Genomic DNA, 23,025 nt, shown 5'->3' with positions numbered 1-23,025 from the left:
GACTGGATACTAAATCACATTGGCTACAATTCTTGCTATATACCCATTAAATAAAAATTGAACTGCAACTGAATATATGATGCAAAATGTATTCCAGGTCTCATTGAATCAATAGGCGCGTTGACACTGGCGGGAATTAGCGGGATGCAAATCCCGGTTTTTGCATCGCGATTGAAATACCGAGATTATTACGTTAGAAGTGTGAACGCAAAAATCTCACTAAGTATCGCGATCAGTATCGCGCTCCAAATCGCACTTTTGACTGCGATTATTTGGAATTAGCGCGATTATTTGCACCTCGGCGTGTGTGTGAACGCTCGCGCAAATAATCCCGGTATTTTCTATCCCATCATTCCAAGCGATCGTATCAACATCCGGCAGTGAGCATGCGCAGTTCGATAATTAGAATTATCCCGCTCGGCGATTAGCGAGATATTTCCGCCTGTGTGAACAACGACACAATTATCTCGGTATTTCCATCGCGATTAGCATCGCGGTTTTTCTTGTGTGTGAACACGCCTATTGCCAATGGAAGACAGAACTTTGTCTAGAATCCAAACCTAAGCTCCTTTAATCATTGTCATTTGAATAGAATCCGTTTTGTATAAAATAATAAAATTTTCTTCTCAACTCTAAGAAGTCGGTTTCAAAATTGATATCATTCTTAACAACTGGAACAGCTATACTTACTGACTCACTGCATGGTTTATTTTTAATTTTTAATAAGTTTAAAATGGTTTGACATGGCTAGCTATAGAATACCTCTATTATCGCTGACACACTCGGTCCAGTTAGTCAATGTTTACCTCTCAGGCAGATTCGATTACATCACTGCCACAACAAATCTACCAGCAAAAAAGTCATTTGTCTCTTCAGAAAAAACGTTTGTAGTGATCGATAAGTAGTTACCTGTTTACTCGCCGATGAAACTTGTCCACACAGTCAAATTTGTTGTCGCTACGAACGTGAGTTGTGATACGCATACTTATTGGCCAAAGCACCTATATTACACGGCACTGCTGACCAATGAGAAGCTGCGAAACAACACTAGCTATGGACGCAATGCAGGCCAATCGACAGCCGAAAGAAATTCAATTCGCAGTCAGAAAAAAATAAATAAAGTGCATTTTTCGTCACATTTTTTTTGGTTGTCCACCGGACAATGTCTCAGACTGGTTAGGTTGTCCGGCGAAAATTCTGGTTATCTCGGACAACGCTTATTTCGAGCACTGCATATATCAATATTTAAAGCATGTTGCACGAAACCATAGATAAAACCATGATAATATAACCAGGATAAAATAAAAAGGAATATATAGGGAGCTCAAATCAATGCAAACAAGTGGTGTGTATGAATCCATTGGGATTTTTTAATGAAAAATATAAATTTACACAAAATTATATTTTCACATTTTCTTGGTCTCATGTTTAGAAGGCATTGAATCAGTAAGTTGAATTAATATGGCAATTTGTGTTCAAATAGTGGTGACGATGGCTGAGAAGTTTGGTATGAGTACGTCTTTATTTATTAGCTCAGATTCAGCTTGTAGAATCGCATGAGTGTGCGTTCGTGCGTGCGTCCGGTCGTGCGTTCGTGCGTCAACAGTTGGGCACAAATCTTAACCCCTTGACGTACGGTCACGATATTCGGGACGTCGGGGGGGGGGATCGTCACAACGAGTTGGGGGGTCAAAGGTCAAAGGTCGAGAGGTGTAAAAGAAGGGGGAACATTCCCTCCTTAACTTAAGGTATAGGGAGGAAATGCAGAATTGCGGCACAAATCTAAACGGCTCGACCTAGGCTCGTGATCGCCATCACTGTGCCGAAATTGAAGGTCACAGGTCAAAGGTCAATGGGCACAGGGCAGATTTTTAGACATTTTCTGAGGACAATGGTCTGACGGAGCGATTGAAAAACTTTTTTGTTTCAGCAGTGACCTAGCATTTTTATGGCTTTTTTGAAAGGACCTGAATGTACTTTCTGCTGATATGCGAAGAGTAAGTGTCGGATAACCTTTTGACCCTCAAGACTGTTGACTGTTAACAAAGGACTGAACTGATTTTGCTATTGTGGATGTGAGGCTACAGTTGCACAGTTCAATTGCAAAGGCAATGTTTGTTGAACAAGGTTTAAGCTCCTTAAATCATATTATTTTCTAAAGCAGTCTGTATTAGCACCCTGAGTAGCACCCTGAATGCTCGCGTGGGTAGGCAAAAACATGGGGGCAACCCATTACGCATGCATGGGGGTGAACTGGCACTATTCTAATCATAATTATTGCCTGGCAACCTGCAATGCAGATGTTTTAACTCACAGCTGAGCGAAATTCTCGCCTGCCTGAATATACTTGGATTTCAGCAACTCAATGGAGTGAGGTTATCACGCACGAAGGGTGATGCCATCTTTGATTATTGATGAGACTTGCACGCGCCATCTCGCGGCAACTGCTTTTGCTATTAGAGCCCCCTCCCCCCACTCTCCCCCTGAGTCCCCCACCACCACCACTACGCATGCGCTCGACGCATATTCATGATAATATGTTAATATAGCGAAGTCATTAAAGTTACACAGCTGTATCTTTATTACTGTACTACCGGTATAGCAAAGCCTAGCTATCATAGAATTTAGATCTATATTAGTAGTATCCTAGACATATGCTTTGAGCGCGAACGCGGTGATGGGAGGGTGCTTTTCATTCGTTTGCCAGTGAGTTTAGCATCAGAACACCTGCCGTCAGGTGAGCGCTGTCGCTCTGCGGCACTTGTTTAGTTAAGTGTTAGTAATAATGTGTTTCTGCTCTTGTGTTAACAAGATTTACTGTGCGCAGGGGTTGAAATATGCGGTGGTCCGATGGTCCGGGGCCATCAAATAATCAGGAGAACCATCCGATTTTCAAAGTCAATGGTCCGACGGACCATTGAATATTTTGGTTCCATTTTACGGTAATTTTCTTTGAAGTTTCCACGTTCCATTATACTATTAAAGGGACAGTAGCCTCTAGGATTTTACTGCATACAACTGTACTTACTGTATAACAAATCGTCTATACCAACATGTATTTGTCACCAGATACTTAATTAATTATTTACACATCAACGCTACGAAATTTGAACGGCGCCATGACACCCGCGACCGTGCTGCCACCCTGAAAAAGTTGCGTATTTGCATTTTTATTTTGCAGTTAAATGACCGAGGGCTAATCACAAAAGTGCAATTATATTTATACTTAAATGCTATTTAACCGAACGATATTCATTTTAGGGCAAATTTATCCATATTATAACTGAAACTATATGTCGTTTATAAGATATTGCAATCCTTTTGCTTTTAAATGAATAAATAAGAAATACCCTCGGTCTGTAGCCCTTGGCTGGAAAGTGGTTTTGCGCAACTTCTCAGATCGTGCGCTTTGAGTGGCGCCACCGTCGTTGTAATCAAACTGTAGTCGTTAGTTTTAAAACATTAAAAAAAAATATTTCTAATGGTGATTGAACCATGAAACTTTTTATGTAGCGCAATTATAACCTAAGTTAGCTAAAAATAACCCTAGAACCTAGAGGCTACTGTTCCTTTAAAGTGAATAAACAATTACTGTATCGTTTGATACATACATATATATATATATTCATTGTAATGGTGAAGGATTGAACCATTTTATCACCATGTAAAATATATTTCTTACGCTTGCACGCCGCATTACTTTTAGAGAACAATTTGAAATTGAGGAGGACCATCTAAATTTCAAACTAGATGGTCCTGTGGACCATCTCTTTTTTTCTCCTTATTTCTACCTTTGTGCGCGGTAACGAATATTAAAATAAAAATGAGAGTGCTGATTTGAGTGAGTTGACGATATCACAGTAGAAACTGTACAGCAGTCAACTAAAGAAAACGTCTACAATAATCTTTATATATATATCTATATAGAATTGTCATAAGTAGTGGCAGCTACTGTGCTATCTACCTTTCTACACATCATTTCGACATTCATGCCATGCGTGCGCGGGCCACGGAAGCTGCAGGTCAGATAACCATTACTGGTCATGTCTTGGTTGTGGGGTGTGAATGTGGGTTAAAGAGCAACGAAGTCTTATCAGTTTAGGTAGCCAGCGTATTGGATCGATGAAGCAGCGCATTCCTAGTTAGGGTTGCGGCAGGGATAAGTGCAGTTTTATAGAAGTAGTGCTGGCTGAACCCATTTGGCTAAAAGTAAACAGTAGTGTAAGCAGGCTAGACCGCGAGTAGCACAGCTGTTGCTCATGTGCTCACACTTACATCTCATACATCTTACTGCCTGCTAAATTACAGCCATCACCATGCCATATTTGCTGTCACTAATAAATAACTTGTTCATCGTAAACTAAAGCTACACTGTCAATCTCATACTAGTACTGTACGTCTCAGCTGGTAGCAGTAATCGCTGTGAAGATAGTAGTCACTACCATGTATCTATGGCTCATAAAACTAGAGGGTTTTGGGTTGGGACCCCATGAACCGTTTAGCTTACCCTTTCCTCGTAATGATGTTGTATATATATATATATATATATATATATATATATATATATATATCGCAAGTAGATAATAGGGAGTAGTCCCTATTATCTACTTCTGATATATATATATATATATTTGACAGGCTTACTCGTAACTGGAGCTGTAATTGTAAGGTCATTTCTGGGTGCAAAGCTGCGTGTTATATATGACTCATCAACTCCAGTAGTTACTTACTCTGGCTTTTTTTTTCAATATCAAGATTCTGTAGGCTTTATATTGTTTATTCGACGTTACAGTATGATAAGGTACTGTATGTTCATAGATTTAGTTGTCACATTGATGCCTGCTTCGCAGAGTCTATCTATAGATAGGTGACACAGTTAATTAATGGGATTTGTGCTGTTAGTGTACACATATGGTAAAAAGAGATGAACATATATTGAAACAATTTGTACATAGATCTGAAGCACACGAGCGATTTTAAAATTAAATGTTTTCTAAATTTCATACAGTAAAATAAAGCAGTAACTAACGGGGAGCGCATTTCAGAAGATTTAAAGAGTGGTTGACTTGTTTTGTGTAAGCAAGTGATTTCTTAAGGTTTCAAGCTGTTATGAGGAACAATTAATTTGTTGATTTTGAATTAATATTTTACTGTTAACGTAAGCCTAAGAAGTGGTTTGCTTCTAGATGTGATTCATGTTTCAGTGATTCAGAAACGTTAATCTAGTTTAATGCACATTTTTAGATGAGGTAGGTTTAAATTATGCTGCATAAAAAGTTGTGGTTTAATATTTACTAGAAATGTTTTTGAGTTGTTTTAAAACCGTAGATGATTCAGATTGTATGTTTACAACAGCGGTGGTGCCACTATATGAGCATCCACTTTAAAAAAAGTTGTGCTACACAACAATCAACATTTCACCCATGTAGGTTACAGGCCGAGGGCATTTCTGATATTAAATTTGGAGAAGAATGTTTGCAATATTTCCTATATTTCACAAAATTTTGGTTTTACTAAGATTATGAATGCAGTGCTCGAAATAAGAAAAAAAATGTGGTTGTCCTGCGGACAACCCAGGCATCAAATCGGGTTGTCCGCAACAATTTCTGGTTGTCCCAAAAAAATATCCCCAAATCTCCTATTTTCAATCACATAATAATATGGTCAGAAAACACCCAAAAACAGTGTTGTAGCCAGGATTTTTTAACAAGGGGGGCCAAAAACAGCACACTGCGCAAAATAGTGGATGACTTAATATTTTAATGGCTCCTCCACCTCCCTCTCCACACCCTACGGCTCCTCTACCTTCTCTGCAATCTTTGTTTTGGGTGCCATGCGAAAAGGCGACATTTTTGTTCATTGTTCTCTGCTCCCAAGATATGTAATTGTTCAGTGGCGGATCTAGGATCTTTCGGGGGGTGAAAACAAGCGGGGGGTATGGGGGTTCTCCCCCACAAAATTTTGAAAATGTAGATGGCAGGAGATGGTATTTGCGGCACTTTTGAGTACAATTGAATGTATTTATCATAAACGATACAATTCACGCTTAATATAAGAATGTCGTTCAGCTAACTAATGGTTAGGTATAAGTATAATTACACTGTAATGATTACCTTCCAGTCTGTACCTGAAATGTAAACCCAACTTTATCAGGGGATGGGCAGCCCAGTTGTACGGCGTGGTGTTAGGTTCTCGTGTTGCTTTTGCTAAAACTATCGTTTTGTTTTCACAAGCTTTCTGCTCTTAACTATTCTGTCTACCAATATGAAGTCGAGCACTCGTGCTCAAGAGCCAGCTGCAAAACTTGCAAAAGTTACAAACCATGTTCACTCATGCATCGTCTGCTAAATATCTAGATCAGGTGAGGCACATTGAGGAAAACCATATCCGTTGGATACTCTTGATAGGCATGTTACTCTGATAATAGTTATATAATATATATTAGATAATTGGAGTGATCTCACGCACATAATTCTAATGCATTTTTTTTTTGTACTGTTAGTCTCACGAATTTAAAACGTACGTGAAAGAAACTGCCGTATTTCTGCTCGAATCTCTTATTAAAAACCTGGCAAAATAGTTAAACACGGGCGGTGCCTGACACATAATCAAGCGAAAGGGCAAGGCAGTAGCAGTATATGACACAGCGACTAGCGGTGGCAAGTCTTCCAAGACTACCACTGATCATATGAGGCATTATCTTAAACTGAGATACGGTGGTAAAACTAGAGATTCGTTTGCTAAAGCCTCATGGCTGGAAATTGAGGTATGCGCGTTGTGTCATGACCATGCGGTTTCCTGTACTAACGTCTGTACTTGACTTGGCGAAAGGTGGACGAAGTATAGCTGCCGAACTGCAAGGTGCACCAGTTGGTACGTGAGCTGCATTCACGTTTGGTGCTGAGCATATATAAACTAAAATGAGCATTTTATCACACAGAAAAACATTAGAGCAGCGCATATAAGGTCTGAGATCTGCTATCACAATTAAGGGTTAAAGTAGAGAGCGATTATAAGTAGTATTGCATGTTTCTGTAAGCTATGTAAACATGAATGGTAGAGAGTACATTCTTAAATAATATATGCCTGCGATAAATTATTATTTAATGTATAAGTTCAAGTTGAAATAATGATTTAATTTGTAAATTTATATCCAGTTTACACATGAAATCCAGGCTAGGATTTACTATATATATATATATAATATAATATAATATGTATAAAGTAACACAGTGTGAATATGGCAGTGGAAGTTATTCCGTAATAATGATACTAATCCACCGATTACCAAAGCATTTGCCCCACGAAGGCCCGATGATAACAGTACCTGTCCCCACATCATGACATAGACCTGTGATAATGCTCAAATTGCATGCCACATACTGTATTTGATTTATCTGTGAGCGAAGTGATTAGTGAGCATGCACTACCAGTGAACACTATAATTACATACGCAATGGATGTTGATCAGCCACCAACCACTTTGAAACTGTGGTGAAGGCAATCATGTGTACGTACTGAGAGAAACATGTTACAATAGCTGTTAACAAAAGTGGTCAAAAGTATGTTTTGCCTTTCATGTATATATATGCCTACACGCTAGTGGCATACATGTATATGATCACGTTAGGGTGCAGAGTACGGTGTTGTACATGGTCTACAGAAAAAAGAATTTTAGGAAATAATCGTTGTTCTCATACGTGCATTTAAAATGGAGTATGTATGGGTGTCGATATTTTTAGATAATATTCATTACATGCGCAAACTATAAATTTCTTAGCATAATCGTCCCTAATATTGCAAACAATGAATAATTATGATCAATAAATTAATATTTAGCGATCTCTTTTCTTTCTCACAAGTACGTAGTAGCGACAAGATACGTAGTAGTGGCAGTGTACTCTAGCTTCCATAGAAGATAGGCGATTCCTGTATTGATCAAGTGCGTTGAAATTTAATTATATACCAAATGCAATAATGTCTGATATCAATTTGCAGGCTGAATTTATCTAGGAGGGCCAAATCAGTGGGTTGATGTGTATCACATGCATGCATACGTCTCAGTGTTCATGAGACGCAGCTTCAGAGTGGTGCATGCACGCACGGTACAGCGTGGAAAGCATGTGAGGAACCGATTTGGTTTCCACACACACTGCAATGTAATGGATGTGCAAGTCCCAAGAGTCAGACAGAGAGAGGGGGAGGGAGAGGGAGAGAGGGGGAGATGGAGGAATTGACGTGGGAGGGGGAGAGAGGGGAGAGGGGGAGGAGGAGAGAGGGGAGAGGACGAGGAGGAGGGAGATCAAGTAGAGCGATTAGATAGATTACGTTTTGGTTATATATGCGTTACCTAGCAATTTTTACTCTGTTTATATATATGGTCAATTACTATGTTCAATATTAAATTGTGAATTCAGTGAAAAAATTGATAAAAATTGCCAGGTGTTTGTTTTCATTACCTGCTTATCGTTTTTAAATATTTGTCTACTGTGTACAAACGATATTACAAAGGACCATTTGTAAGCTTTGATGTGATAATGATAGGAATTGTCTTGCTTTAAATGATGTTTTTAGTTAAATTTTGTTTATTGCCCTATTGTCAGAAAAAGTAGATGCCACTTCATGTTGTTGGCCACATAATTACAATTTCACTTCATGTGACATGTTCAAAACCAATAAAACACACATAATCGCTGTGTAAAATAAAAAGTGCCAGTAAGTGATGTTAAAAACCGCATATATATACATACATATACATGTACGGTCAGCCTCGTCATGGCAGTTATTGAAGCTAAATAATTCGGTCATTGAGATATTACCAGACGTGTATTTGTTTATTCATGAAGCACGTGTAGTAGGGCAATTAATATAGGAAGTTTTATGATAGAACTTCAATATGAGATATGTCACAAATGAGTGCCAGAAAAAAACACGAAATTTCTTTCACGAGTTGGACTTGTAGTGGCTCTATATAGAACATTGCGGTTTGATAGAACATTGATATTCTTTAATAAAGATTTGACCAACTATCTTAGTTTTTGATACAATTATTACGCAGTAATTTCTTAAGAGCGACCTCAATATGAAGTGTTATTGACCAAGAAAATGTGTTTGCCAATAGTTGCAGCACAGGATGAGGGAAATATGCATTTCATACAGGTCAGTGATGCTCAAGTTGGTTTCCTGACACTGGAGGGCAATAACTATTTTATTATATATAGCTGCTAGCCTGCTGACCAAATTTTTATAACCAAAAATTGGCTTTCTGAAATCTATTATTAAATTCGAAGCATTTGCCATCTGAAAATTTGATTTCATAATAAACATTATTTCCATCAGGCAATATTTGCTACCATGCAAAATAAGTAAATGAAATGTTACACTTACAAAGACAAAATCGCTGAGCTCAGAGTCGGTTCAGCGACCACATATGCGTGAAGTTGGGTGCCATGCACCTCTACCTCAGTAGACTGGGTCTCCTACATGTAGCCCAGTAGCGTGCACGCGTACGTGATGGTATAGCGACGCTGATGCATGCAGCATTAGTGGTGTGTCCTGAATTCTCTGCTTCCCCGCGTTGCTGATGATCCCCGAACCCAAGCCAAGCGGGAAGACGTTGGTGTGAAAGGGGCGTGTGCTCCGCTTTATATTATTAGAGTCTTGATAATTATTGTTATTTTAGGTGCAAAGCAAGATGCCATATATATATATATATATAAGTGCATGCTCACTTATTTGGTTTCGTGTTTCACTGTGCGAAGTACGGCCTCTGTTGTCCTGCGTCTAAATAATTCACTGTGTTATTCATGGGAGAGAGAGAGAGAGAGAGAGAGAGAGAGAGAGAGAGAGAGAGAGAGAGAGAGAGAGAGAGAGAGAGAGAGAGAGAGAGAGAGAGAGAGAGAGAGGAGAGAAGAGAGAGAGAGAGAGAGAGAGAGAGAGAGAGAGAGAGAAGAGAGAGGAGAGAGAGAGGGGCGGGGACAGCAGACAGACAGACAGACAGACAGACAGACAGACAGACAGACAGACAGACAGACAGACAGTGAGAGAGAGAGAGAGCGAGAGAGCGAGAACGTTTCGTGTTTCTTGGGAAGAGAATAATATCATAATGTAAACTTTCTTCGATCCTCTGTCTTTATTAGTGTGATACAGAAATTGAGCACAATGCCTGCGGATGTTGTTTGATACAGTGAACATCGATGCGCATGCTTTAGCTCACGGAACTTTCAGTTGGCACGCATTCTTGATGGAGAGTTTATTAATTTGTTCTGTGGCTCGCAGCAATCTAGTACAGTAACAAATTACTAACAATGTTGGCCAGCCGATGTTGCATGGCGAGGTCCGAGATGGGTGCCTCTAACCGTGTCAGGCTGTTGTTCCGCAACATGTCATTGTGGCTCTCACACGCTTGTGGTGTGTGTACACAATACATGGGTAGAGAGAGCTACGAGGTGGGAAGGTTGAAACATCCAGTGGTAACGTCCCGCAAGGACGTTTGTGCTGCGATTTAGCAGCTCGGCAACTGGGCAAAATGTATGAGTTCGACTCGCAATATCTACTAATTGTATCCCCCTCGACGAAGTCGGCGGGGATACTATGGTTTCATGTCTCCCCAGCCGCCGCCGCCGCCGCTCGGTTCGCCGCAGAGAATTTCCCTTCGGCTCTATAACTCGACCCCTAATTGACCTAGCGTGACCAAACTTGGTATACTAACACATCTTGGGGAGAAGGTGTGCAGAGTACCAAAACCAGGTCACTGCGACCTTTATTTGACCTTTACCTTGACCTTGATCATATTTCCCTTCTGCTCTCTAGTGTAGGATAGCGCAGGCTCCCGCACAAAGAAAATATATCGCCTCACACTATTCCCCAAATGCAATCACTAGAAACAACACACCTCTACGCTCTAAGCGATAAATAATAATAGAACGCCGCAGGTAATCACTATACACACGCCCGTAGCGTCCGAGTACACTAATGACTCGAGGGCTGATCTGCCATGAATATTCCCCAGGTATCACTCTCGGCTCTTACCCTTTTCGTAGCAAGTCCAGTTTTCGCCTAGCTCTCACATCCGATTCCAACTCTACTTCTCCGATCTACCCGTCGCCAACCTACCTTCACCCTGCCGAGCACCTTCATTACCGCAACTCTAAGGTACGACATTACTTGTATTCGATTACGCGACTCGCGGCGCGAGTGTTACGATGCGGAGAGATCTGTATAGTATCACATGAGTGTGTTTGACGCACGAAGAGTAGTTTTCATAACACTGTGTTTCTGTTATCTATTGACGCAACAACCTGACACTACCCTTAAGGCGACTACCTCGCACATGCCAAACCGAGAACCTGGTAACAGGAAGTGAAAGACTTCATTAGACTAACTCGGCCCATAATTGACCTAGAGCTACCACAGCCTACCAAACTTGGTATACTTACACATCTTGGGGAGAATGTGTGTCGCGTACCAAAACAAGGTCACTGCGGCTTTTATTTGACATTGACCTTGACCTTGATCATATTTCCCTTCCACTCTATAACTCGGCCCCTAATTGACCTAGCGCGACCAAACTTGGTATACTTACACATCTTGGGGAGAAGGTGTGTTGCGTACCAAAACCAGGCCACTGCGATCTTTATTTGACCTTTACTTTGACCTTGATCATATTTCCCTTCCGCTCTCTAACTCGGCCCCTAATTGACCTAGCGCGACCAAACTTCGTATATTTACACATCTTAGGGAGAACACGGGGGATACATGTAGTTGGCGACAACTGCCCTTTCTAGTTGTAATTGTAATTGTGCAAATACTAATTGTATGCCTACTACCAGATATATATGATACAATGGACGAGCACACTGTTTATAATGTGGGAGGAAGGTAATTTCATTACATCTCGACAGATGAAGAAATATAGGTGAAACACTATTTCTAGGATCCCACGCTATTTCGGGAATAGAAATCAATCTTATTCTTAAAAAAAGTTAACCTAACACTGTTGCATTATATTGTCGATATATATGTGTATCAGCCTAATGCTGCAATACTTTAGAACAAATGTCTTATGGCGAGCGATCTCACGGAGCATGTGGGCCGGGTATATTTATTGGCATAGCTTTTTAATTTATTTGCGATACTACACGATAATAAATTGCTAGCGTTACTGGCAATAAGTAACAGCATCAGCAAGCCACAAAAAGGAATGTGGTTGTTTCTGTAAGGCTATATGGCAGTGGTCGGCAGGGGGTCGGCTGGCGCACCCCCAACTAAATCTAACAGTGTGTTTGCAGCGTGCCTGCTTACAGACAAATAGACACTTAGCTAAGGAGTGGGACATGTGGACGTGGGCAGGGCATGCGTCCAGGTGGGCATATCTGCATGCTTCTGGTTAGCTACAGTGCTATGAGAGTACGCTTAGTTGTGTGTTTTCATACCACAGAGTATTGACATGGGCAGTGACTTGGCTGGGATGTGACGTAAGGCTTGGGTGAGCCTAGCGTGCTGGGGATCATGCAACCATGTAACCATCTAAGACGTGTATAGTGTGGGCGGGTAATCTGGAAATTTAAAGGGCAACAGATAAACTGCCAATACTTTGGCTCCCGCTCACAGGCACTTGGAGCGTTTCAATAAAATATAAAGCTAAGTAAATAAGAAATCTATTTACTACTTTATGTGTGAGTGTGCATAGCGTGTAGCAGCGCAGCAGCGTATGTGCTGTTTGGCCTGTGTTTGCTGTCGTTGGAGCATTTGCAGCACGGCTTGTCGGCAATAATACTAGGTGAAGGAGAGTAGAGAAACATTAAACATTAGAAGACTTTGGTAGTAAATAGATGTCGTATTTATTTAGCATTATATTTTATTGAAACGCTCCAAGTGCCTGTGCTCCATTGGCAGCATTTCTGCGCGTGTCAACGTGCGATAAAGCCTGATCTCAACAATTGGGCTAGCATCCAAGATTCTTATGCTGTGTTTTCTTTTTTTTTCAGAAATAAATTACAAAAGTATATGTCAACAGCAACCCATAGGAATATTACTCTTTAGACAGTATTTAGAAACCATTGCAGCATGCAAAAAATATCTAGGATTTTTAGATGCAGTGGTAAGTATTTTTTTCTCTTGTTACAATAATTGTGACTTGTGTGCACCATGGTCCGTGTTTATTATTCCCTAGCCCATATTTATCGCTTGGATCCCCTATTTATTCACCGATGAACGACCACCGTTCAATAAAAAATTTGGGTACCACCGTACTAGCCATAAAATCGAGTAAGAGTATGTGCAGTAGATTTGCCACTAATAGTCGTCCAAGAAAGTCCATATAAATTGGAGAGATCGTATACTTGTTGCTAGTCACATGTTCTCTCCTACCATATGTTGCACGTGTTTGTGTGTTTTTGTTAACAATAGCCGCGTTCACACGTAGCAAGAAATCCGGTATTTAGTGTTCACACGAGCAAAATACGAGGCCCAAGAAATACGGTATCTATTCTAAACAGATCCGGTATTTCATGTAAATACGAGGCTTCCCAGACCCCGAATAATTTGCCGTGCTTGTTTTTCTTGGACCGCGCATTTCCTCGTGTGAACGCTAAATACCGGATTTCTGAAGCCGCGTATTTTATAGACTGGTCCGCGCTCGACAGTTCCAGTGTAATGCGAGTGGAACTGTCGAGCGCGGACAAGTCTACGTATTTTATCGGCAGTTGGTGCGCATTGCATTGTTTATTTTGCATTGTTTGCTTGATGCTCTCGCAGCTCGCAAATACCGTATTTCTGGAGCCGCGAATCAGTGTGTGAACGCTCGGCCGCGTATTTGTCTCAGATTCGGTATTTCGCAAATACCGTATTTCTGGAGCCGCGAATCAGTGTGTGAACGCTCGGCCGCGTATTTGTCTCAGATTCGGTATTTCGCAAATCCGGTATTTCAGAAATACGAGGTCTCGTGTGAACGAGGCTATAGATGCGTTTTCGTTTATGTACTTTTGGACGCAGGCGCGTATGGGGATTACCGCAGAGGTGTCCAACCTTTCTTTGTCCGCGTTGCAATTATGTTTGCATCTGTGTATGAGTATATGTGATAGATACATGTATAATAGTGATAGAGTAATCTAATTCTCTGTTTGGTTCAAGTACATACTACTTACTACAACTTGACTAATGTGTACGTGCTTGCATAAACAAGTTGGAGGATAGTTGCGTTGAAAACAATCGTTATCGGATTGCTGTAGTACTGCTTGTAATGAAAGCATGTGTATCACTTCGTAATTTGTTAAACACTGCAACTATCCTATATATATATATATATATATATACATATATACGTGTTGATATGTTACTTTAAAATTTGAACAGCACTGTTTATCCTTCAGATGTAAGCTTGCTCTAGCGTTTGTAACTGTGCATTAAAAGCAATATGAATTGATTTTTGCAAGGTGGATTATGAAGTCACACCAGATGAGAAGCGACTCCATGTGGCAAAAGAAATATACAACACATACCTCCTGCCAGATGTATGTATGAGCAATGCCGCACATTCTCGTAGCAAAACACATTCATACATTTACTCCCCTCTCCTCCTCTCCTCCTCTCCCTCTCCCTATCCATCTCTCTCTCACTCTCACTCTCTCTCTCTCTCTCTCTCTCTCTCTCTCTCTCTCTCTCTCTCTCTCACTCTCACTCTCACTCTCACTCTCACTCTCACTCTCACTCTCTCTCTCGTCCTCTCCCTCTCCCTCTCTCTATTTTCCTCTCTCTCTTTCTCCCTCTTTCCCTCACTCACTGTCTCTGTCTCACACTCTCTCTCTTTATCTCTCTCTCTCTATCTTTCTCTCTCTCTTTCTCAATCTCTCTTCCCTCTCTCCCTCTATTTATCTCCCTCCCACTTTGCCGTTGTGATTCTATAAATAGATATGCTGATACTGTAGCTTTATATATTTCAGAAAGATGACTGTATTATGGAAATCGGGGATGACTGCGATGCAGTTTCGGAACGCTGCAGGCAAGTTGTGGAGGCTGCGCAGACACCTAGCAAAGAGATCTTTGAAGAATGTTCACTGTAAGTGTCAGCAATGTGTTTCATTAGGATGTCATCAGTTCTCATTGTTTATTCATATGGTAGTGAGAATGTGCGTACAGTAGGGATTTCGGATTGGAACTAAGAATAAAGGTTGTTGAAATAATGGAGTTTAGCTGTGGAAAACGAAGCACCTACACAAACATATGCTCGTGATTTTTTCCCCATTTTTCACTTTTCATCATGGATTTTATCGTTTGTTTATTTGTATGTGCCCTGCTTGCTCGTGTGGCATTTGCAGAATGGCCAGCAGCCAGTAAGAAGCAGCTAAGACATGCCATCATATCACAGGCACAGAAGTAGAAGATATAAATCCAGTTTTAAAATGGAGACATGGTTCTATTATTTATGGGTGTGCATTGACAGATCATACATGAGTATGTTTTGATAAGTTGACATTAGATTTTCTTTGTATGGCTGACTAGTGCACAAAATGACACTTTCTTATTTTCAAACGCTTCAGGTTTTCACCATTTTTGCTGTTGACAGTGACTGTTTGCTGTATGTGAAATGTTGAAATTAGATTTATTGAGAAGAGTAATCCAGAAAAATTTACTGTTCTCTCGTAATTAACAAGTTTTTTTGCATACTAACAATTCGTAAATAGCAAAAATAACTCACTGGACGTGGCAATTAGCTAGGTGGAGCCGTAACCACATGGAGATTGTGCTCAAGTAAGCACGTACGTGTCGGGGAACTGTGCTCGGCTCTCCATGAGAAATTTTCTGTGGAAATTGATAGACCGTCTGTGCAGGTGAACTGCGGCTGGGTTTCCCTTTGAGCAGAAACGTAACAACGTCGCATACGATATGAAAAGGCTTTCAGAGAAGGTTTCGTAATGCCTTGATGAAATATCGTGGTGAATTCCTCATGGAATTGCAAATCAGTAACGTCTACACATCAGAAGTCAGTTATATTCCACAGAGTTATTCAGGCAGGATATGCCGAAACTGCTCAAACGTGTGCAGCGCATTGTACTGTGCATTGTATGGGTGGCTCTTATTTTGCTGTGAAGGTAGATCTATCATATATCTGATCCTCGTGCAGAGATGCCAACCACTACGATTTATCCGTATTTTATACGAATTTCGTTTGCATTTTGACCACTACGACCAGTTTGCATACAACTACGATTTTTATTACGATCGAAAAAAAATTATTTTGATGATATTTCAAGTGTTTTCTTTCAGTGTTACATTGATATAACATGATTGAAAATAACTACATGTATTTAGCAGCAAATATCAGTGTGAACTTATTGCCAGTTTGGGTCCCAGAATGCAGGAAATTGCATCTCGGAATCAAAAATTTTCCGAGGTGGGGGGCATGCCCCGAACCCCTTCTAGCATACTCGAGTCACTGCGTGACCCTCGGACTACAGATTTCGGACATCCTCACTACAGTTTGCTCAGAAAAGTGTTGGCACCTCTGCTCGTGTAGATGCTCGGTGACACCCATGCTATCACTCACTATCTTGTAGCATATCTGGAATGCTGCATGCTCTTATGGCCATGTCGTCTTGCCACTAGAGGGGTGTTGTTGTGATACACATGGGGTTGCTGAACTGACATACATAGGGATGATTCATTGATACCTTGAGGGATGCTGTGCGAAGTGGGCGGACGTATATAATGAACCTGACTTGATTCTTAAGGGGTTATACTCAGACCCACGTGTGATGCCCTGAGACACGCTGTAATGACGTAGGCTAGGATGCTGTATCAGTGTAGTACAGCTAGATATTTGGCTGCTTTTAAATACTTGGATGCTGTGCTCACACACGTGAATGCTGTATTAACACACGTGGATGCTGTATTAACACACGTGGATGCTGTATTAACACACGTGGATGCTGTACTAACACACGTGAATGCTGTATTAACACACGTGGATGCTGTATTATGTGGATGCTGTGTTAACACGTGGATGCTGTACTAACACACGTGGATGCTGTATTAACACACGTGGATGCTGTTACTAAACACACTGTGAAATTGCCTGTTATTAACACACGGTGGATGCTGTATTATGTGGGATGCTTTTGTATACACGTGAGATTGCGTGTACTTAACACCGTGGATGCTGGTATTAACACATGTTGGATACTGCTTATTAACACATGTGTGAATTTGATGTACTAACACGTGGATGCTGTGCTCACACACGAGATGCTGTGCCTCACACAGTGTGGATACTTGTATTAACACACGTGGATTTGTATTAACCACACGTGGATTGCTGTTGTACTAACACAGGTGGATGCTGTATTTAACATGTGGATGATGTACTAACACGTGGATGCTGTACTAACACACGTGGGTTCTGTACTAACACGTGGATGCTGTATTAACACACGTGGATGCTGTATTAACACATGTGGATACTGTATTAACACACGTGGATTGCTGTATTAAAACACATTGTGGGATACTGTATTAACCACATGTGGATAATGTACTTTAACACGTGGCGATGCTGTAGCTCACACACGGATGCTGGTGCTACACACGGTGGATACTGTATTAAAACACCCACGTGGATGCTGTATTAAACACACTGTGGATGTGACTAACACAGGTGATGCTGTATTAACATTGTGGTGATGTCACTAACACGTGGATGCTATGTACTAAACACACGTGGGGTCTGTACTACACGTGGATGCCTTGTACTTAACACACCGTGATGCTGTTTAACACATGTGGATACTGTATTAACACACGTGGATGCTGTATTAACACACACGTGGATGCTGTACTAACACAGGTGGATGCTGTATTAACATGTGGATGATGTACTAACACGTGGATGCTGTACTAACACACGTGGGTTCTGTATTGAACACACCGTGGGATGCTGTTACTAACAACAGTGTGGATGCTTATTAACATGTGGATGAATGTACTAACACTGTTGATGCTGTATTAACACCTGGATGCTGTATTAAACACTGTGGATACGATGTATTAACACATGTGGATGCTGTACTAACACACTATGGATGCTGTATAACACTGTGGATGCTGTCATTAAACACATGTGGATACTGTATTAACAATTGGTGGATGATGTACTAACAGTGGATGCTGTACTCACACACGAGATGCTGTGCTCACACAGCGTGGAATACTGTATTTAACACACCGTGGGATGCTGTATTAACACACGTGGATGCTGTACTAACACAGGTGTATGCTGTATTAACACACGTGGATGCTGTACTAACACAGGTGTATGCTGTACTAACAGTGTGGATGCGTGTACTAACAAGGGTGCTGTATTAATATGTGAGATAATGTTTTACTAACACGTGGATGCTGTATTAACACACGTGGATGCTGTATTAACACATGTGGATACTGTATTAACACACGTGGATGCTGTATTAACACATGTGGATACTGTATTAACACATGTGGATAATGTACTAACACGTGGATGCTGTGCTCACACACGGATGCTGTGCTCACACACGTGGATGATGTATTAACACACGTGGATGATGTATTAACACACGTGGATGATGTATTAACACACGTGGATGCTGTACTAACACGTGAATGCTGTACTCACACACGGATGCTGTGCTCACACAGGTGGATACTGTACTAACACACGTGGATGCTGTACTAACTTAAGTTGCATGAGTGATGATCTTGCTAATCTATATGGTTAGCACTGTTGCTAACCAAGTTATACACTGATGGTGCATTTTCACGAGTATAATTTCTCAACATTGTGTAAATGTATCTGAAGAAGGAATGTTTATAAAACATGACTCAATCAATCCAATTATACAGGGTGATCGGTCCCAGAGGTCCTTGCTTAGAACAAAACCTAGATATAAGCCGAGACTTTTCAGTGAGTTCATTGAATTCCAATCCTTTTTGTTCTGTGGTTACGTTAATTCTTTTCGACCAACAACCCCGACATGCTTCCCGATTACAATCGTTACAGTTTGTTCCAATCATTGCCAAGATGTTATTTTAGAGCTGGAAATGAGACCAAAATGATCGGGTAGAACTGTCTGGAAAATCACGTCAGATGACGATTGTTTGTCAGTTTGACGTTGATGTCAGTTTCCTTACATGGAGTAGACTAACTGAAGCTAATATATTTATAGAATACCATGTCTCATATTATAAGTTATTTATTTCGTCATAAAATTCATACCTTCACAAAAATGAAACGCCGCCAGTTTGTCAATCAACTTTGCTTACTGTTTGGCTTGCACAGTACAGCATGCGCATCTGCTCGTCGTACAATTGAAGCACGCTCTTTTATGGCGAGATACCAAGAAAAATTATTTTAGTGCAATTTTTATTGCAAGACATTTATTTTGCCGACCTTCATTGCATGACCTTTTTTCGTAATAATAAAATTTTCAGCGCATCAACGTCTTACAATATCGTTTGATACAGAAAAATACCTTCTTTGAAATTAAAGGGGTTGAATGACCTTTCATTGTGATTATAAACATTGAGTGAACATGAAGCTTTGATGTAAAATTTTCAAGTAATCACGTGAGGGCTCATATCCATCGCCCTAGAAGCCAGTGACATGTTAGCAACCTACAATTAAGTCATTGTCACGCGCCCATTTTGCTCATTACATACAGTAGCTGCACCGTATACCTATTTCTGTTAATATGACAACAATGCCTCGATAGATCAGCGATCCACGTGTGATTAGTGTCGCATTCCAAGGCACATTCATTATTCCGATTGCTAGCTCGGTCACAAAAATGATCATCATATGAAGTGGGAATTAATACATGCAGTATAATTACGGTGGCATGCATTACGGATACATGGCATGCTCGTCTATGTCCCTCGTAGACACGATGTGCGGCACGCAGCATTGAAAGCAAGGAGGGGAGACGGAGGTGCTTTTTACCGTGCACGGCAGACTTTTCATGTCTGCATGATGTAAATAACCGGGAGCCAGTTTTCCATCAGCGTCGGCAGGTTGTAGTAAACAGAAGCGCGTACATTTTCCCACGTACTATAGCCTCGGAAGCTTGCCAATCGTTTTGCCGTGTGCATTCTTAGAGCTTTACTCAGCGTGCATGATCGGCTGTGTACAGTTTACTGAGTTGTTTATTGTCATTGTATCTGATATTACTCTATGAAGCAGTTGGCGGCCTGGTTTTTAGAGGGCGTCCAGCTGGCTTTTAAGGCCTATCATGAGCTGAGCACGCGTTAAAAGGAATCATTCTTGAGATGGCACGAAAGTGTTTGATGGATGTTGGGACGTACATTGCATTGGTTGGCACAGACGTTTATCTTTCTTACTGTACGGCGCATTACCACCTATTCGCCACGGTTTCACACGTTCAGTATTAACCACTGCTCGTGCGATTGAGAATACAGTGAAGCCATTGCTAATGTCAGAGCGGGAAAATGCGTTATTATTACTGAGGTGTCCCTATGTCGCGAGGTGTATGGTCACAGCTGGGCTCTTCGTCTGTGCGGTATCTGTGTGCGATCGCATTGTTACACTGATGCAGGGAAATTATTTATCAACTGGGATATTGTAAAGTGAGCATAATCACCCCTATCATCATCATCATCATCGTCATCGTCATCGTCATCGTCATCGTCATCATCATCATATGCACATCTTATCGGCCATGTAAAAGCAGCTTGCTGCCTGCAACGGGATCAATGTCTTCAAGCACAGCTTTTACTGTTACGTTTCCATGGCAACACTTTTAATTAAAAGTACTGTGTCGGCTATAATTCAAACAAAATGTATAATGTATTGTCTTCATGCCTTGCCATCAACACTGGATTATCAGTGAAAATCGAACAGAATGAAATATGATAGTCAACAATTAAATCAGGGACTTGCTAAATGGTTCATAATAAAGTTTGTGTTTGACCCAAGTGGCCGGACATGTAGCTGAGGTCAGCACAACACCGGGTGCAATACGTGTACGTTGTCCGGGACAAGAATGAGTTCATTATGTGACCCCACTGCAACAACCAAGGTACATGTCCCCAGGGTCAACACGGAGGTCTGTTCTCTTAAGTAACAGTCTGTCTCATCACCTAAGTCTGTGTGCGAACATAGGTACGCCTGTGACCAGGATCGACACAGTGTGGTCTGTAAATAATCCGAGTGTTTAGTAGGATTAAGCTCTCTACCAAGGATGTTTGCCTGTAATTAATAGGCTAATCACTAACTATTGATTTTTCATATAGCCATTTGTTTGCAGGGTCGGATTTAGGCACGGCCGGTTTAGAGAGTCGCATCATACTTGGTGATGTAAATAGTGTGTAATTTTCTTTTATGTTTTATAAGGTCTGGTTTACTTTATAAATCTATTCTCATTTGCATGAGCACTGTCCTTTAAAATCAGATAAAATATATTCACTTTTAGGTATTTAATTACGTACTGTATACATGAGCCCATATCAGACAGAAAGATTTTGTTGGTTGCTAACGACCTAGGCTTGTCATATAGTCCCAAAAAATACCAAATAGACGTCATGCACAATGCTCGCAATTATCCATGATTGGGGGATAATGAAAAACATAAATTATTAACGAAATAATTAAAATGACGATGATGAAGGTCAAAGTTGCTTGTAGTTGGAGATTGACTGAGTTAGGAAAATTTTGTCACGTTTACAGTTAAAATTTTTTTATTAAAAGATAATTTATAAAAAAGATTAAGTAAAGTTTGCCCCGCGCGTGCACGTACACAGGGTGTGGCATGAAAACCAATCTAGTGTTCATCGTTACACAGTCAGCCCTGAATGTTCGGGGAGACCAAGAAATTGTTATTGTGAGAACACATTAGCCAACAAAAAATGGAACCCATAGCAAAATATCAAGCACAACTTATTGTTTATTAGTAATTGAAACATCTTTTTAATTTTTGATTTCTTATCGTTGACGTTCCTCGTTTCTAGTTTCTAGACTCAATTAAGTCTAAGCAGTCTGAGCAGTCTAAGCAGATGGTACTTGAGAATGTTTTTGTACTCGTTGGGTGTTTTTCGACGACGAGAAGTTTCGTTATAGTTTAGTCTACAGTGTTCGCGTACCATTGCACTGTATGTCACGGTATGCACTATGTCACGGTATAGCGAAAGGACACTAATAAGGAACAGTAGCATCGACGTTACCGCGATAGTTTATTATTCACAGTAACAACCTTGCACCCGGTTAGTTTCGCGGCAGCTAGATACTAATATTAAATTGACACGGTTATGTTCCGATTGTCGCGGTCGATTAACGAGAACAGTGGAGAATAAAAAGAGCAGTCATTGTGAACTCTCCGAAAGGAACACACCGGGCGTATACTCATGTAACGCCGTCATACCTTTCTACCCATCATCCGTCTGTATTTGAGAGATGTGTTTAAAGCCAATGAAAGGCACTTAGAAAGCAAATTCCAATCGCCCATTCTATTTTTAAAAATATAGGTCATTTGTAGATGGTCTGACATGTGATGTTCTAGACGATCAAAGACTCTTGGAACGTTTTTGCGCAGGAGCAGTACGTTATATACAGTGTAAAGTGATAGCGGATAACTTGCATTGCTTTCAATGACTGTAGCACAGGGCTTTTTATAAAGAAAAATACAAGTATGCTATGTTACAAGCAGAGTGAGCTGTGAATCCTTAGAATCGATGGAATTAAATATTGTTTTGCTGACGGTTCAGCGTGCTTTCATTCTCGTAGAAAATGCGAAATGTCAGAAACTATGAGTCACTGATAACTTAATTGAGGCAAAAAATTTTGTTTGCGGTATACTAAAGACTTTAAGTGCAAGACTGAAAGTGTCATCACAAACCTAAGTAATACATTAGTTTGCCATGGATAAATATAATATCAGGAGGAAATCAACGCAAATGTGTTTAATTCACTCCTGGTAATAGCTATAATCACTTTTTCGTACTTTAAAAACTTGAAATGAACCCCCCCCCCCCCCCCCCCCC

General features: G+C 40.6%; 1 protein-coding gene across 2 annotated transcripts in view; it reads left to right on the top strand.

Moving 5' to 3' along the window:
• The window catches only part of LOC106805605 (G protein-coupled receptor kinase 5-like), a 53,405-nt gene that overhangs the window by 7,300 nt on the left and 23,080 nt on the right, over positions 1 to 23,025 (top strand). For both annotated transcript variants that reach the window (XM_014807273.1, XM_014807274.1), the window contains exons 3-5: positions 12,990 to 13,102; positions 14,436 to 14,513; positions 14,943 to 15,058. In XM_014807273.1, the coding sequence (XP_014662759.1) occupies positions 12,990 to 13,102; positions 14,436 to 14,513; positions 14,943 to 15,058 (307 nt within the window). The remainder of the gene's footprint in view (positions 1 to 12,989; positions 13,103 to 14,435; positions 14,514 to 14,942; positions 15,059 to 23,025) is intronic.

Source organism: Priapulus caudatus, unplaced genomic scaffold, assembly GCF_000485595.1.
Source record: "Priapulus caudatus unplaced genomic scaffold, Priapulus_caudatus-5.0.1 Scaffold120, whole genome shotgun sequence".
Classification (NCBI taxonomy): Eukaryota; Metazoa; Priapulida; class Priapulimorpha; order Priapulimorphida; family Priapulidae; genus Priapulus; species Priapulus caudatus.
Note: the sequence above shows the minus strand (reverse complement) of the source record. Positions and strands in the feature narration are given on the sequence as shown.